At 33.1% G+C, this 16,579-nt stretch overlaps 9 protein-coding genes across 9 annotated transcripts, besides 3 other annotated features; 4 read left to right on the top strand and 5 right to left on the bottom strand.

The window, feature by feature from the left end:
• Positions 1–44: 44 nt before the first annotated feature.
• Positions 45–1,166, top strand: CMU_017710 (uncharacterized protein; the record flags this gene model as incomplete). The annotated part of the gene is made up of 3 exons (XM_002140330.1): positions 45–152; positions 209–285; positions 335–1,166. 3 exons carry the CDS (start codon positions 45–47, stop codon positions 1,164–1,166), a joined length of 1,017 nt encoding a protein of 338 aa, XP_002140366.1.
• A 10-nt stretch (positions 1,167–1,176) lies between these two features.
• CMU_017700 (uncharacterized protein) lies at positions 1,177–4,170 on the bottom strand (the record flags this gene model as incomplete). The annotated part of the gene is made up of 1 exon (XM_002140329.1): positions 1,177–4,170. One exon carries the CDS (start codon positions 4,168–4,170, stop codon positions 1,177–1,179), a length of 2,994 nt encoding a protein of 997 aa, XP_002140365.1.
• A 109-nt stretch (positions 4,171–4,279) lies between these two features.
• Positions 4,280–5,602, bottom strand: CMU_017690 (uncharacterized protein; the record flags this gene model as incomplete). Its single annotated transcript, XM_002140328.1, has 2 exons — positions 4,280–4,653; positions 4,732–5,602. 2 exons carry the CDS (start codon positions 5,600–5,602, stop codon positions 4,280–4,282), a joined length of 1,245 nt encoding a protein of 414 aa, XP_002140364.1.
• A 312-nt stretch (positions 5,603–5,914) lies between these two features.
• Positions 5,915–5,944: a sequence feature (AT_rich).
• A 94-nt stretch (positions 5,945–6,038) lies between these two features.
• Positions 6,039–6,066: a microsatellite.
• A 309-nt stretch (positions 6,067–6,375) lies between these two features.
• Positions 6,376–7,446, top strand: CMU_017680 (uncharacterized protein; the record flags this gene model as incomplete). The annotated part of the gene is made up of 1 exon (XM_002140327.1): positions 6,376–7,446. One exon carries the CDS (start codon positions 6,376–6,378, stop codon positions 7,444–7,446), a length of 1,071 nt encoding a protein of 356 aa, XP_002140363.1.
• Positions 7,447–7,497: 51 nt separating this feature from the next.
• Positions 7,498–8,181, bottom strand: CMU_017670 (uncharacterized protein; the record flags this gene model as incomplete). The annotated part of the gene is made up of 1 exon (XM_002140326.1): positions 7,498–8,181. One exon carries the CDS (start codon positions 8,179–8,181, stop codon positions 7,498–7,500), a length of 684 nt encoding a protein of 227 aa, XP_002140362.1.
• Positions 8,182–8,923: 742 nt separating this feature from the next.
• Positions 8,924–9,970, top strand: CMU_017660 (UDP-glucose 4-epimerase family protein; the record flags this gene model as incomplete). The annotated part of the gene is made up of 1 exon (XM_002140325.1): positions 8,924–9,970. The coding sequence occupies one exon, from the start codon at positions 8,924–8,926 to the stop codon at positions 9,968–9,970; it is 1,047 nt and encodes a 348-aa protein (XP_002140361.1).
• Positions 9,971–10,186: 216 nt separating this feature from the next.
• Positions 10,187–10,208: a sequence feature (AT_rich).
• A 456-nt stretch (positions 10,209–10,664) lies between these two features.
• CMU_017650 (glycerophosphoryl diester phosphodiesterase family protein) lies at positions 10,665–11,765 on the top strand (the record flags this gene model as incomplete). The annotated part of the gene is made up of 1 exon (XM_002140324.1): positions 10,665–11,765. One exon carries the CDS (start codon positions 10,665–10,667, stop codon positions 11,763–11,765), a length of 1,101 nt encoding a protein of 366 aa, XP_002140360.1.
• Positions 11,766–11,845: 80 nt separating this feature from the next.
• Positions 11,846–14,329, bottom strand: CMU_017640 (oxysterol-binding protein, putative; the record flags this gene model as incomplete). The annotated part of the gene is made up of 1 exon (XM_002140323.1): positions 11,846–14,329. One exon carries the CDS (start codon positions 14,327–14,329, stop codon positions 11,846–11,848), a length of 2,484 nt encoding a protein of 827 aa, XP_002140359.1.
• Positions 14,330–14,851: 522 nt separating this feature from the next.
• CMU_017620 (uncharacterized protein) lies at positions 14,852–16,405 on the bottom strand (the record flags this gene model as incomplete). The annotated part of the gene is made up of 1 exon (XM_002140322.1): positions 14,852–16,405. The coding sequence occupies one exon, from the start codon at positions 16,403–16,405 to the stop codon at positions 14,852–14,854; it is 1,554 nt and encodes a 517-aa protein (XP_002140358.1).
• Positions 16,406–16,579: the final 174 nt, after the last annotated feature.

Below are 16,579 nucleotides of genomic sequence, written 5' to 3'. Positions count from 1 at the left end.
ACAGGACGCGCTAACTCAAGAAGTGACTCAAAAGAACTTGTATTATGAGCTCTTCCTCTGATTTCATTACTTTGGGCTATATAGGGAAGAAAGATGAATCCTTTGATACACCAGAAGCTCAGAGTATTAAAAGCAAAATAGGCGGACTTCCAGTAAGTAAACTTATAAAAATACTTCTGAATATACACAGATTTTTTTTTATCTCTAGGAGTGGCCTAAAGGTAGCCAAGAGACGACGATAAATTGTAGCGAATGTCATCAAGAGATGATTTTAGTTGTCCAGCTGTAAGTTTATTGGCAAATTTGTGAATTTCTAACTATAAAAGTTGTTTAGATTTACTCCATATACTAAACAAAGAGATAGATGCATTTACTTGCATCTTTGCTGCAACAATGAGTGTAGATTTATATGGAAAGTTGTAAGACTTTCAATAGCAAAAGAATATGGTATTTCTGACAATATTACAAAATTAGAAAAGTCTACTATATCTAACAACTGGCTAGAGTGTGCTGGTTTGTTAAGTGATACCCAAATAGATTACAGTAGTGACATAGACTTAAATAAAGTTAATAGTCAACATAATGGGAAGTACAGAAACAAATACTTAGGATTAAGAACTGACACCAGATGTTTGCCATGCTATTTGATCGAGTGCGATTCTGAAAGTATGTATATTGATGATATGCAAAAACGTGCAGAAAGTTTGCTTTCAGACTATCTTTTAAAGGAAGGTGAAGAAGACTTATTTAACTATAGTGATTTAGATGTTAGTGATAGTGAATCAAATGAGAGTACCACTGAAGACCCCCTTAAAGCCGATGAGAGCACCTATGCTGGTGAAATAAATAAATACAATCGAATATTTTCTGAAACAATTTCTAGAAATCCAGGTCAAATAATCCGCTATAGCTTTGGTGGAAAGCCATTATGGAGTGAATCTCCCAAAAATATTGTAGTAAACAATTGCGAAAACTGCAATGCACCTAGAGTTTTTGAATTTCAGCTCCTCTCAACATTAATATATGAGCTTAGTAGAAGGAACTTAGAAGAAAAATTTGTATTTATGCAAAGTGAAGATTGGGCAACAGTAGTTGTGTTTACATGTAGTGAAGATTGTGTTTCAAATAACCCATTAGAAGAGTATTGCATAGTTCAATATATCTAAACAAAAGTAGTCAATCATCTGAAATTTGATCTTCTGATACAGCATAACTCTCAACAATAATAAATGTTAATTTTGGCGATTTGGGTGCATCATTATTTCCCTCCTTAATATTATTGCAGCATGACACACATATATTATGGAAGTGCCCTTTAGGTAACTTCATATTTGCTGCAGATATACCTTTTACAATCTGTATTATATGGTTACGAAAATTCACCTCACTCCTCAACAGAAAGTTTCTAGGAGTTACCCCCTCAAAAAGCATGCCTACCTCATCTTTATATTCTGCCTCTAAGTAACCACTAGAATCGCTGATCTTAACATTGAAACTGTACGAAAAAGTTGACTCAGAGTGACCACACTTTAAACTTTTAAAGTTATTTGTATGAGCTTCAGAAGCTGCATTCATTAGTGAGCATTCATAGTTGCATATTTTGCACTTCAGAGTAACAAATGTCTCTGGTTTAAATGGATCTACGTCTTTGGAATTCCCAGAAAAACTTACATTTACATTTTCCATGTAATATATATTATTTGGCACTGAGTTCAATCTTACATGCATTACAGAAAGAGCCTGTATATCTCTATTTCTTGAGCGAATATAATACAATGGCTGACAATCAATATCAGTAAATAAATATTGGTGACTATTCCGACTATCTGTGTACAATGGGTTCAGTATATGGTTTGTATAGTTTGCTAAATGTTGTTCTCCAGCATGTGTAGCTGATATAGCTGGAAGTAAATTTGTTTTACTAAAGTTTGCCACTTTTTTCTCACAATCACCAGTCATTCTAACAATTTCAGTTTCAGTTTGATTAAATACACTATCCACACTACACAAACTTTCTTTGCATGTCCCACTAGAATATTTTAATTGTAAATCTGCACTGTCCTTCACAATTCCTTCAGTTATATTTAAATTTGCAAAGTGAACTTTGTCTACAACTTCACTACAGTTAGAAGCTGGTTGATCCATATTATAGTTCAATACTTCCACATCTTTAGTGAAGTTTTTAAAGCTGTTCATCTGTTCATAAGTGGACTTCGAAATAACTTCACTATTCAAAAGTTCATGTTCGAAAGAAGTATGAGCTCTCTCTGATTTTAAATTCAAAGGTAAAGTCCTTAAGGACATTAGTTTAACATCTCCAGACCAACATGGTAGCCTCGTAATTCTTGATTTGTGTGTATCTATTACAGTGAATGGCCCAATTACTTTGTCATCTATATACGTAAAATTCATCGATGGATTCACAGAAACATTCCTAATACGTACCCAATCGCCACACTTAAGTGGTTTCTTGTTGCGCTGTAAGTGATCCTTCAATCCAGTATTGTATCTATCTAAACCTATTACAAAATATAAATCATCAAAGTTTGTCTTATCTTTCAATTTAGTAATATTTCTTTCACTTTTCAATTCAGAAACGACAATACAAAGCATATTATGCTCAATTTTACTTTTGTAACTTGAAAATGAAGGTTTATTTAAGCTGTTAAAACAAAGTTGTGATGGATGAATAAGTTCAGGTATCAGTAATATATCATATATGCAAACAATAATATCACCGTAAGTTTTAGTAAATGTCTCCTTATTAGAATTTTTGAGATGTGATAATGACTTTGTATACTGAGAGGAGCAAAAATATGGAAAACTATGAAACATTTCATACGCCCATCTTTGTAATTTCAGAAGTCTAAGTGAATCATTTTCAGTAAATGTAGTATTTTGTTGTGAATTCCCTACTTTGTATGCATTTTCTACATTTACATAACAGTAAGGACTATTTAGGATATCTTCATCTGTTTTATACTTGGAGTATAGTTCATCTAAATTGCAGTCATAAAGGGACCAAATTCTTATGGAAGTATGCTTGTTGTGAGGTAAATCTATAAAACGCTGCTTTGAAAATAAAGGTTCAACACGATGAACACGAACAATATCTCCAAGACTAATAACAGGTAAAGATGTTGCATCACCTTCAGTAGAGAGCTCCAAAGACACTGTGGGTAAAGAAGATATCAAAGAAGGACGATCACTATATGAATACGGTCCACCAAGAAGTGTCTCAATGGTACGATTAGTATAACCATCCACAGGTATCAGTTTCAATACTGATGGGTCAACCAGTGTTATATTCATAAATATGTGATTACTATTTCCTCCATAACGTTTCATAGGATTATTTCCAACCTCTAAAACAACACCGTACAAATTGGTTACCACTCCAGGATGGAGATCTGATAACTGAGCTAGATATTCATAAGCAATAGATGAGTATTGAGATTGTTTCTCACAAGTTTTCTTTTTCTTTTTAGGCTGATTTATTATCCCTGAAAGAGATACATTGTCATCGTCCTTGCAATCCGCACTACTTATTTGATTATATTCATCTATTATGTCATCTACAACCTCATCATGTAAAGCTGCTGTTGTTGTTCTACTAGTTAATAAAGGTAGTGAGGGATGTTTGCATTCTTCCAAACAATCCAATTTACAAGTAGTATATATTCTAGCCCATGCTGGTAAGTATACATTGCCTTTACTACATAGCACTGCAGCATGAGTAAGCATAGCAGGTACATGTTCAAACCCTGACCTCCACACAGTCATTGCAGAGTCACTCTTATTTGTATCATAAACACATATAATTGATTCGTCAGAAAATGATATTGAGCCCCCAATCAACTCTATAATGTCATCTTTATTGATGAATGAACAAGCAACAGCCCATTCATTGTAGCACAGAATTGTTATATGTTCATTTGAATCACTTATATTAGTTAATGTCTTAGTTTTAGGTGATATCTTATATACTCTAGAGCTATTCGTTAATTTTGCAGCCATTTTTGCGCGATTATAAGTTAGTTTCCTTCTATTCAGATTATCTCTTGCAGCTTCTGTAAAAAACTCAGCCCTCTCTATGCATACTAAATAACCATAGAATGAACTCCTACTGTGAAAAGAGGCCTTCCTACTACAGAGAGTATTCCTTGTCATGCACTAGTAAAAAAGCATATGCAGTGCCATCAATAACTGCAACATAATTAGCCCCTCTGCCCCCACTACTAATTGAGTAACGAAGGCGGTAGAAATGCACAAAAATAAACTAGGCTGCTTCATGAAAGCGATAATACCTTTTAGCCGGCTTTCGTGACAATCTCTTTTTACGTAGAATCTTAATTAATCTTCTTCCATATCGGGCATTTTGCACGGAAGGTAATTCAACTAGCCCTTTTTTGTATATATTTGAAACAATATTATTTGATAATGTACCTTTGATATGTACTTTACGTAATGAACCTTCACTTTTTTGAACGTCTTCAGTTAAATATACATTCATAGTAGGTTCAACATAACGGTTCTTCCCTATCCGTAGCTTATTTATAATACCTCTACTTTGTGCAAATCGAATCTCATTCCTTAACATATCTCGATATTCTCGCTTTTGTTCAAGTCTCTTATTTAAAGCTTCTAACTCACCTATAATTGAAACTATTAAAAGGAAAATGATATATCTAAAGACAAATAAATAGTTTAATCAGTATAAAATAAACTTACCTATTTTATCCACATCCCTATTTAGAGTCTTTTTTAATATACGCTCTTCAGTAACCCTCTTTTGATTACGATTTCTTATAAGTCTGTTGCGATCTGCTTGTGTTTTTCTTTTGCTCTTTTTGCATACTCTAGCAGTTTCATGCTTGTTTGAAAATTTATAATCAACTAATGGTTTTTCTTCTGTAGCTTTTTTCCAGTGCTCAATCTCAAGCAGATCTGGAATTCTACCATTGTTTATTTGAAGCAACAATCTTACCTTCAGTTCATCAGATAAATTATTCAGTAAATCTTCTTCATAATAGTTCAATAATATAGATCTTAATGAAACCTTCCCCAGCCTAAAATCGTTAGTAATTGCGTAATCTTCAAATATAGGAGTTGCTGCTAGTATTACAGCCTTTTGCCTTTCAGTTTCTAATGGGTTAATAGATTGACCAGAATGAGGAATATGTACTACTTGGTACTTCTTTTTGTGTACCTCCAATGATTTATTATGAGATGCATTCAATTTTGAAGTATTATCTAAAGAGTCCTTCCATATATCAAGGTCAGGTTTCAAACTACACGTAGTTCCGTTGCAAATATCTAAGCTATGATTTTTCTTAGCTAAGGCAGTAACATGAGCTACATGTGACTTAGACCATCCATAAGGGAAATTATTGGCTCTATTTTCAAGGTTATTTGATTCTATACTACTTTGTAGCTTATCATTTTTCTTTCTATTAGCCTTTATGATACCCAATTCATCTAAAGAGAATAATAGTCCCTTTGATAGTAATTCATCATATTTTAACAACTCATAAAAGCCACTATTTAACTCTTCAGTTACAGAATTACTTATCTTCTTAAAACTCTTCTTTGATTTTCCCATTTATCAATTAAAAAAAGTTTAGTATAGAAGCGCAACCAATGATGTCATATTTAGACTCGGTAATGTTGGCGGTATCTCTTAAAATATTGTATAGAGCATATATTTCACAACCTCTATATATTTCTAAATTAAATGATTTACTTTCTAGTACTTAAACCTGCCAAATAAAATGATCTTCTAAGTTGCCAGCTTATTACTAGTTAATGGTGATATATTTAATAAGAAGAATATGATACTTTACAAAACTTCTCTGTACTGTGTCAATTAAACTTCCAATATAAACCTTTAAATCTATTTATATAGGCCAAATACAAATATATTTATTTATATGTAAATATTAAACATACTGAAAGTCCCGTTAGGCTAGTCTGAATAGACTTCAATGTATGTTACTATTTTAAGTTAAATCTTTGTGCAAATAATAGATAATACTAATTATATATATATATATATATATATATATACTTCTTAAAGTTTAAATTTGAAAGAGCAGTAATATTCTAGAACTTTTATTCTATACATCTCAAATAAAAGAAAAATTAATTTTAGTTAGTATTTGCATGAATATAAGACTTATATTGCCGTATTTTAAATCTTTATATTAACTATAAAAAGCTGTATAAATAGTAATTTGTGAATAAGATGCTCAACTGTAAAATACGAGCTAGAGTCATTTGCCCGGGCGCATATCAGCTTTTGAAAAGCGGAAGTAGTTTGAGTAGCGATGCTTTTTTTCTTTATCTAAAGCCAAATATTAAAAGATTGGCTTTGATATGAAAGAGTACTTCGAGATTTCAAACGAGAACTCAAAGTTATCTCGTGCTTATAGAACTTGGATCTCAATCCTTAAAAATTGGAAGTATAGAATTGGTGCTACATCAGCAACGAAATTTCGTTTCACATCATGCAACAAGCCTAAGATATGTTCAGCTTCTGAGGATGCTACTGAGATATTGGTGATATCACCAGTTGTAACTAATAATCCTTTGAAAAGTATAAATTCACATAGCCAAGACAGTGAACAACCCTCAAGAAATCTTTTTAGCTGTTTATATAACGCACTCAGACCTCTAAATATATTTGATAATAAAAAATCTGATAGAACTTGTAACGAGTCAGATCTTACTAGATCTGCAACATTTAAGTGCCCAACTATTCCACGCAGAATGCTTCGTCTACTTAGACGAAAAAGGAAATATAATAAAGGTTCATCGAAAGTAAAGCTAATTACAGTATCAAACTTTTATGAAAATATTGAAGGAGCTCGCAGAATGAGCGATGAAAGACTTCAACGTGCTTACAAGTTCTATGAGCATATGTTGCAAAAAGTCCAACAAAGTGCATACAGTGACATTATATCCTTTTTGGTTGAAAACTTTGAAGATAGAGACATTCTCATATTGACGAAATATATATCTAGTTCTGCTCATACCAAAAGTATAGAAAATGAAACTCTTGATAAGCTATATAATATAGCTTTTAGCACTAATGAGAACCAGCAGAAAAGTTTGAGTACATTATCTATACTAAATGATAATACTACAACTGACTGTCACTCTCCTTATCACACTCTAACTTCTGAATTACTAGATGAAAATATTGATGATGGGTATTGTATATTTAAGAAATACAATGACTATTTTGATGAAAGTGACAAAGTTTCAGCAACATTATTAGTTTTGGCTAATACAACATACGACAATGTAGAAGCAGCAGCATCTAACCTAGTTGCGAGAGTGAGTTTCACATCGCTGGAACTGAGTGATACCATAAAGGATTGCATAAAAAAAGGTATAATTGACGCAACCAGTGGAAAATACAAGGGAGCAGGTAGTTTAAAATAATTTGTTTATTATCTTGGCTAAAATACTAATTTAATATCTTTGATTTTTTTTTTAATTATGCTTGTTCTGGCTTTGAATCCGCCGCTGCAAGTAGTGAAGTAATACTGGATTTCTAATGCTAAGCAAATTGGATATCTCTATAAATCTCGCTTCCATTATGGCAACTTTGCTTCTCAAAAAGTTATATCTATAGGTTATAGAATTCCGGACTGCATCTTCTGACTGTTGCAAAAATTCGAGATTTACTAACTCCAAGAGTTTATAGTCCATATTTTGTAGAAATTTCAGACAACCTGTGCCGTCACTTTTCATTAAGAACCTAACTGAGTAAATTAATGGATCATCAATAATATTATTGATCATTTTCCCTAGCATATCAGTGAATCTAGGATATTCACATGTTAAATTTTGAGTCAACTTTAACTTGTGGAAGTCAAGCTCTGTTAGATCTAGCACGTAATAAAAGAAAAGGTCATTGTCACTTGTAAGCTCTAGCCTAACTACATCAGGGAACGATTTAGGCCCATTAGTCATTATTCTGAAGTTGATATTTTCAGAAGATCCAATTTCCTGATTATTTTCATCATCAACTAAGAGTAGGTCCAATCTACATGTCTTCTTTAGCAGCACTGAAAAACCACCGTTAAGAATGGGATCTACATTTTCTAAATCTGTATAGCTAAAACAACCCAAACAGAACTGATCAAAGTTAGAAAAATCAGTTTTATTTCTCATTATTTCAAACTAATTTAGAAAACTAAAGAAATCTGCACTTGTGTGTGCATACTGTCACCCTTCACACCAATGCCCACGATACACCTATGGGGGGTTAGCCCTCTCCTAGCAGCTATATAAGTATGATTAATATATTACCAAACAAATCAAGTTGGTTAATACCATTTATTTTTAAAAGGAACAAACAGAGAATACGTTTACTTAGTAGAGAGCAGAAAGTTCAGAAAGAACTAGAGATACCAACGTCATCTATTGAATTACTCTACAGGAACAGCAACTTATCTAAAGGAGGATTATACTGCAGTGTTAAGTCGAGGTATTTTGAAAGAATGAAGTAAGTCTCAGTACAATTTTAAGTGATTTGACCAATGCAATTGTTTTTCTTTTTAGGAGGAGCTCTTACTACTTAATGGAGACCAATTCTGCATGTCATAGAGGAGTCTCTTTATATAATTTAGACTGGTTCATTTACCTATCTATATTATTCCAAGCTGGAATTCACATAAGTGAAATGGACCCCTATAGTTTAGTAGAATATAATGGTTTGCAAGACTCTAAAATGCAAGTAAAATACCCGATTTCATTAATAAATAGCACTTTTTGATAAGCAATAGATAAAGCGGTATTTTCTCTTCGAATGATAGAGAAAACAAACTTAGACCTCTGCTCGATTTTTTAATACTTTGTGCGGTAATTGATCCGATAATTAGTTTTCACAATAAAATTTTAGCACAATATCTTGATGAAAACAAAAATGAAAATACTTTGTACAGGAGGTGCCGGGTATATTGGAAGCCACACTGTAGTTGCACTTGTAGAGGCTGGATACATACCACATATACTAGATAATTTATCGAATTCTGACATAGAGGTTGTTAAAAGAATTGGACAGATTACTGGTACTACTATACCATTTTTTAAGATTGATATACGTGATAAGGATGCCTTATTTGATTTATTTAAGAAAGAGAAATATGATGCTGTAATTCACTTTGCAGGGTTAAAGGCTGTTGGAGTGTCAGTATTACAACCACTTGAATACTATGAAAATAATGTCGTTGGAACTATTAGATTATTAGAAGTTATGAAGGAAGTGAATTGCAGAACTCTTGTATTCTCATCCAGTGCAACTGTATATCAGCCTAAATCAACTAGTCTAGTTGAGGATGATCCACTAGGTGCCTCTAACCCATATGGACAAACAAAGCTATTTATCGAGACAATTATGAAAGATCTTTACTTCTCATCAATGAACCTCAAATTCTCAATCCTTCGATACTTCAACCCTGTTGGCTGCCATCCATCTTGTATCATAGGAGAAAGCCCAGAAGAGCCTAATAATCTCCTGCCATATATCCAGCTCGTCTCAATAGGCAGAAAACCCCATTTGAATATATTTGGGAGTGATTGGCCAACTCCAGATGGTACAGGAATAAGAGACTACATACATGTAATGGATCTTGCTGAAGGCCACGTTAAAGCATTGGAGAAACTTTTTAAAGCTCCTTCAAATGAAAAAGTCCTTGATATTTATAACTTGGGTTGTGGCTCTGGTGTCTCAGTTCTTCAAATGATTAAATACTTTGAAGAAGCAAGTGGAGTAGAAATACCTTATTACTTTACAGATAGACGCCCAGGTGACTTGGCTAGTGTAGTTGCAAATCCTCACAAAGCAGAATGCGAACTAAACTGGAAAGCAACAAGAAGCATCTTTGATGCCTGCAAATCATCATATAAATGGCAGAGTAATAACCCACTAGGGTATTCTAAAGTGAAAAGTGATATTTGATAATTCTATTGTGCCTTGGTGTACTGGCTCTGTGAGAGAAATTAGAATATAACACGAATATCTATATAGAAATGGTACTTGGGCTTATAAATTATTTAGTACTTAGTCACATTTCCGGTCATTATTATTGATAAATTCTCCTTATTAATTACTATGTAGTAGTCATACGCAAGTGATACTTAGCTCGAGTTTGATATTGTAACTATCAATTGTATCTAATAATATTTATATATTTAAAGTACATCATTAACTAGAGATCTGTAAAGTACAAGCACTTTAGGGAAAGAAATTACATATACTTAATGTACAACTACTCAATAAGCACTAGATGAGAGTATTTACATCTTGAAATAAACTCAATGCTGGTTTACAGGAGTCTAGTAAAATAACAAATACAAATATTGGATTTCTTAAGGATTCATAATATTACTTAAGATACAATTAACGTCTATAGTATATCCTCTTAAAATTCATAAATTTGACGAACTTGTAACCAAAAGATAAGTACCTATGATTAGCAGTCATTTAAATCCATTTTATACTATGAATAGCCACAGAATTATATAATTATTAGAGGTAGATCATACTCAGTGATAACATTAAAGTATTTAAAAGTCCCAATGGAGAATTGTTTTTGTTTGAGCGCCACAGAACATCTGCCATATATAAGTCTGCTATATTTACCATTAATAACATGATATTATCATTGATTTCCACCTTATTTGGAATAAGAATTATTCAGGGTACAACAATGAAAGGAAATACTTTCCATTCAATTGCTCATAGAGGTGCTTCTTTACTTCAGCCTGAAGAAAGTTCTGCTGCATACTTACTGGCAATAAAACAAGGTATTAAATTTATTGAATGTGACATAGTTTCTACAAAAGATGGAGTATTAATATTGAGACATAGCCCCAACTTATCGGAGTCTACAGATGTTGATGAATTAGAGGAGTTCAGAAAATATGAAAGCAAGGTTTTAATGTATGATAATGACGATGCAGTCGTAAAAAAGGGCATTTTTTCCTGGGATTTGACATATGATCAAATTAAGAAATTAAAGTGCATTCATGAGAAAAGATACGAGAATCGCAATCAGTCCTTAAATGGTTTGTATCCTATACTAACCTTGGATGACTTCTTGAACTTAAGCTTTGGAAATAGTACAGCTACTGGTGGCGATCTTCTTCGTATTGGAATATACATTGAGATAAAGTATCCATACTACCATGCTGTTAGAGGCCTAGGTGATATAACCGATAAACTTTTAGAATCACTAGCAAAACGTGGATTAACTAAAAGATCAGACCCTGTATTTATTCAAAGCTTCGAGCCTAGCAACCTAAAATATATTAGGAGTAAAAGTGATCTTAGTTTAGTGCAACTAATCTCAAATACTGATAAAATACACTTTGCATGTCCCGAAGTAGATAATTCAACTGAAAGTGGTATGAAATATCATGTATATAAACTTGAGGAAATATCTAAATATGCTGACGTTGTATCACCTAGTAAGGAGGGGATTATTCAATCTCTAGGAATTCCGGCATTATCTATAAATGACTTAGTAAATGAGCTCCAAGCTCATCCAGTTTGCAAATTTATAGAAGATGCTCACAAATTCGGTCTACTTGTAGTTCCATATACTTTTAGACCAGAGTCAATTTTAAAATGTTTCAACAGTGTTAAAGATGAATATTTATACTTCATCAATACTTTGCGTGTTGATGGAGTATTTACTGATGATCCACAAGGAATAGTTGAATTTCTTAATGAGAAGTACTTAAATTTTTAACTTGTATTCTTTCTAGTTAAGTGTCACAATAACTCACTTTTAAAGAGATAGAATTTACTACAAAAAAATAACTTTCAGCATTAAAATATATCTGGTATATCTGTGAATTCAATTAAGTTATCCTTATGATGCCAATATTTCTTATTAAAATTCCATGTACTTTCACCTGTGACGGGATCAAAATCCTTATAAAACCATTTCGGGATATAATCGCTTTCTCCACTTTTTCTCATCTTGGCAGCTATTCTTTGTTTCTCCTCTAATCTACGTTTTTCCTTAATAGCCCAGTCGATATTTCCATTTTCATATGCTCTTTGATCTGGTCTGAAACGTGAGTCAGTGTTAGGAATTAAAACCCCAGGATAACTTTTGTCATACTGAGGTGATATTTCATTCAATTCAAATGAAATATCACTAAAACCAAAATACCTTTCACTAGAATTAGATTTGATCTTTGGAGACCAAATTAATGATCTGCTATTCTCCTTTGTCTTTAGCTTTTCCCAATTGTTGAGCAAGCAGTACGATGTTGAAGGTGGTTTAAATGGAATCTTCCTATTATGTTCAGAACTCATATCACCTTTTTCTATATATGAATCTAGACCTAGAGTTAAAGGCTTATGTACACTATTAAACTCTAAATGAGCTCCTACATGTGAAGAGTCATCTGTAAATTGAGACTGTGGTAGTTGGCAAACCTCAAACCATATTTGTCCATCCCATCTCCCGCCAATCTTGTAAATTGGTATATGTTTATTATTGAAGATAATACCACGAATACTATTCAAATCACTTCCAAACCAGCCACTTTTCTTATATTCAATAATTGAGTATTCGCATGTAGAGTGATTGATTATTGTGCTGATTCCAATGAATTCTATCCAAAGTCGACCTAACAATATGTTGTGTACAAGTAATCGCGGACGATTATATGTATAATAGTCGTTCCTCCCAGAAAAAGTGATGTTTACATTACCCAATACAGATATCTCCAAACTTTGACCAGTAAATCTACTCTTATCACTAATATGTCCCCATACACGATAAAGTGGTGTATTTGGATGGCTTGCTGCAGAACAAGTGCCTTCAGCTACATCTAAAGTATGATGGTGTTCAACATAATAAGCAGTCACAGGTGGATGATGTCCAACTTGTTCAGCAAAATATCTAAAACCTCTGTGGGAAAATTCGTAGGTCTCACCAAGCAAGGGATTAAAAGGTTTGTATAGTCTTCCTACTGACGATGCATACGGAGTCAAAGAAAAAATTGTTACATCAAGCAGTCTCTCAATACCTGTCAGCTTCCTAGAAGCACCTTCTAGTATATTACTATATTCAAAATTCTCAGCTAGCCTTTGGAGTAATGAAGTCGGCTCATTAAATTGTATAGGAATAGTAATTCTAGATATATCTTTAGTGATGGAATCTTTTATTGATGCCCATAAATTGAACCTTGGAATAATTTGTTGGCATGGTAAAGACTTCCTATATTTAAATGGATTAATGTACCAATAACAAGTATGGCAAATATGAATACTAGGTATAGATGTTAATTTGAAACTCTGGGTAATATATACATCAAGATTACTGATGTCAGAAAGAGCATCATAAAAAGTATCCGTCTCTTCAGAAGTTTCATTAACGGGGGATGATTCAACAAGTGCGTTGAGATTATGAGCTGTTTTAAAAGATTGAAGGAGAGCATCATATAGATCATTTTCACGACTCTTGTGAAAGCGTAACTTTTGGTATATCATATCAAAAACCAATCCAATAAAACGATCAAAAGTTGAAGAAATACACTCATGTAGGTTTTTATTTCTCTCTTTGTTATTAGTTACATCATCTAATAATTTGTTTCTAGCTTTCATAAGTTCATAAAGTAGATTGGATAAAAGAGGCTCACAATCGTATGAAGCTGAGGGTAGTATGCAGCTCGAACTAAGGGGAGAGTCTATTGTGCGCTGCGGTGGGTTTGGTATATTCGGATTCATGCAATAGAGAAGGGCATTCAACCATATCAATTTAGATTCTAGAGAGAAAGCACGCATATGTAAAGGATTTAATGGATTTTGAAAAAATTTTATAGTTATTCTTAGTGAATCCTTTGTAGATATTTCCAAGTGGCACAAATTAAAGGACAACAGAAATCTCTTCTTCTTCTTTTTCTTAGTTCCCTTGTCGTAGCAAATATATCCAGGATACAGTTGGAAATATCTAGGTTTCCATGTATTTAGCATGTTTGTCCATTTATTTACCCAACCCTCCATAATTGCATTTTCGCCATCTAAACAAGTGACTGAACTAACTGAAGATGGAGTTCCCGTGTTGTTAAGTTCAGCTATAAGACGTTGACTCTTTCTCCTGGTAGCTAAACGACGAATATGCCTTACTACTGACAACTTGGGACCTCGCAATTTATGTTTATTTTCTGCATGATTTGCCCATGAACACAATGATTCTGATGACCTTGGTGTATCTGATATAAGTGAAGAAGATGAAATCACATTGGAGTATGCATCATCTGCAATACTGCTTTCCCTATACTTTTTATTTTTTACCATTTTCCCATGGAATTTTGGCTCCTCTTAGCATAATACTGATGCTTTAATAACACTCCCCCCACTTAAATAAAGCTAGAAAGCCCGGTTTGAATTTTCATGCTAATTATGGTCATTTAGAAATGTGAACACGATATCTGTTACAACTTAATACAATTCTAAAGTAGGTGCACTTTGTATCTCTACTAAAGCTAACTGAATAACATTTATTTAGGTGCAAGTAATAGTATTGGGAGAATTGATTCTGTCAGGGGTTCGTTCATCAGGTTAAGAGCCTCTTAAGCTGCACAATATGTTAGAAGTAATTCTAAATAGTTCCGTAAGTACAAACTAACTTCAATATTACTAAGATGTAAGCCGTCGGAAAAGTAAATAGTTTCATAGATTTTAGAAGAAATCTCTAAAGGGAGAAGAATTTATAAAGGAGCTAGTTCCCGCCTTACTGGGCTTAATGAAAAAAGACAAACGCTCCCGGACGGAATCGAACCGTCGACCCTTCGGTTAACAGCCGAATGCTATAACCGACTAAGCCACGGAAGCTTGTTGTCTACCTCCCTTTCGAAGAATATGCTTATATTTTATTGAATTAATCCACCCCCTAGACAATCTATAACAAGACATAACAATAACCTTTGACAAGTTTCTTAATTTCCCCCTGTTTTTCTGCACTTTCGTGATATCTTTTTTTTTTATTGAGGTCTTTTTATCCACTTGTAACTGTCCTACATGCTTAGTATTTACTTTTTGAGTTTGATTTAACATATTGTAGGGGTGTATTTTATTTTCAAACAAACCTGTCCCTACACTGTTCATTGCTATATCTATACTTTTACTTTTTATCATTTCTATATCTATATGTCTCTGTAGTATTGATTGTATCAGTATTCTTGGAACATTCCTTAACTTATTTGTAGTTCCTCTGCCTGTACTTCGATCTAAATCTAAGTTGTCAGTAAGCTTTCTTCTTATCATAGCAACAGTTGCATAATAATAAGAATGGAAATCACGATTTATTAGACTGTCGTTGATATTCCTTATTAAATTGAGCTTTCTTGATTTCAATGTTATATTTACTTCATTCATACACTCAATATTTGTCAAAATCTTTTGAAATGGCCTGAAATATAGAGTGTAGTTTTCATTGTCTTTGTATTGCAAAGAAGAATTTATAATTGAGATAATTGAAGCTCCAAATTGTGGTAGATGTAAGAGACTTGTTTGAGAAGTAATATCCCAGATTCTAATACCATCATTGGCAGATGATACCAAACGATTACTCGCAAGTCGACAAGCCTTAACAGTGCCTGTATGACCAATCAACTTCAAAGTAGCTGATGAATCAGAATTTTTAATGTTTTCAGTTTCAATAATATTTATTTCTCCATTATTGGTTCCAATTATAACATAGTTATCGCAGTAACTAATTTCACAACAACTAGGTAAATAAGGTAAAACCACCGTTGCAAGAGGTCGATTTTTTTGAAAACTCAATACATTAATAGTTCTGTCACTCCCTATACTTATAAGAAAGAAGTCAAACAAATTACTAGCTAAGTTTCTTGGAACGAAGTCCCTAACAGGCAAGCAATGTATTGGCCATCTCGCAAGGGGACTTGGAATATTCTTATTACTAAAAATGTCGGATAAGTAATAAGCCTGTATGTATCCATCATCAGCAGAAGTAACGAGTAATGAATCATTTCTTATTAATATTATTTTGTTGATTGACTTAAAATGACTTAGCCAGCATTTAGCAAGGTGCCCAGTACTCATTACCCAGACATAGAGTGTTCCTGTTGTACCACCAGCATATAGTACTCCTCCATCTTTTTGGAATGTACAGCTTGTAATTACTTCTGGCATAGCAGCCTTATATATTGGCTCGCTTTTTGTTGTATTCCATATGTGTAAAACAGCTTTGTTTTGCTGAAAAGCTGCTATATAGCTGTAAGACTCCCCAAAATACGAGACCCCAGCTCTTGAAGTCGTACTATCTTTGTAGCCTTTACATAAGTGTCCATTATTAACATCTAAAGAGTACAGACCATGTTGAGTAGATACAAGCGTCACTATATCCATACTTATTTGTAAATGTCACAAATGACAAAAACTAGTAGCTAACGGCACATAACCCGCCTATACCCATCAAAAGTTGGGTATTCTATATTTGGCTACTGTATAGAGAAATATTCACTACTGAGGCCTATATAAATTAGTGTCTAATAGTAATAAAATTAGTAAAATACTTAAAGC

Source organism: Cryptosporidium muris, genomic scaffold, assembly GCF_000006515.1.
Source record: "Cryptosporidium muris RN66 scf_1106632373407 genomic scaffold, whole genome shotgun sequence".
NCBI classification, from domain to species: Eukaryota; Apicomplexa; class Conoidasida; order Eucoccidiorida; family Cryptosporidiidae; genus Cryptosporidium; species Cryptosporidium muris.
This window is presented reverse-complemented; position numbering and strand designations above follow the sequence as displayed.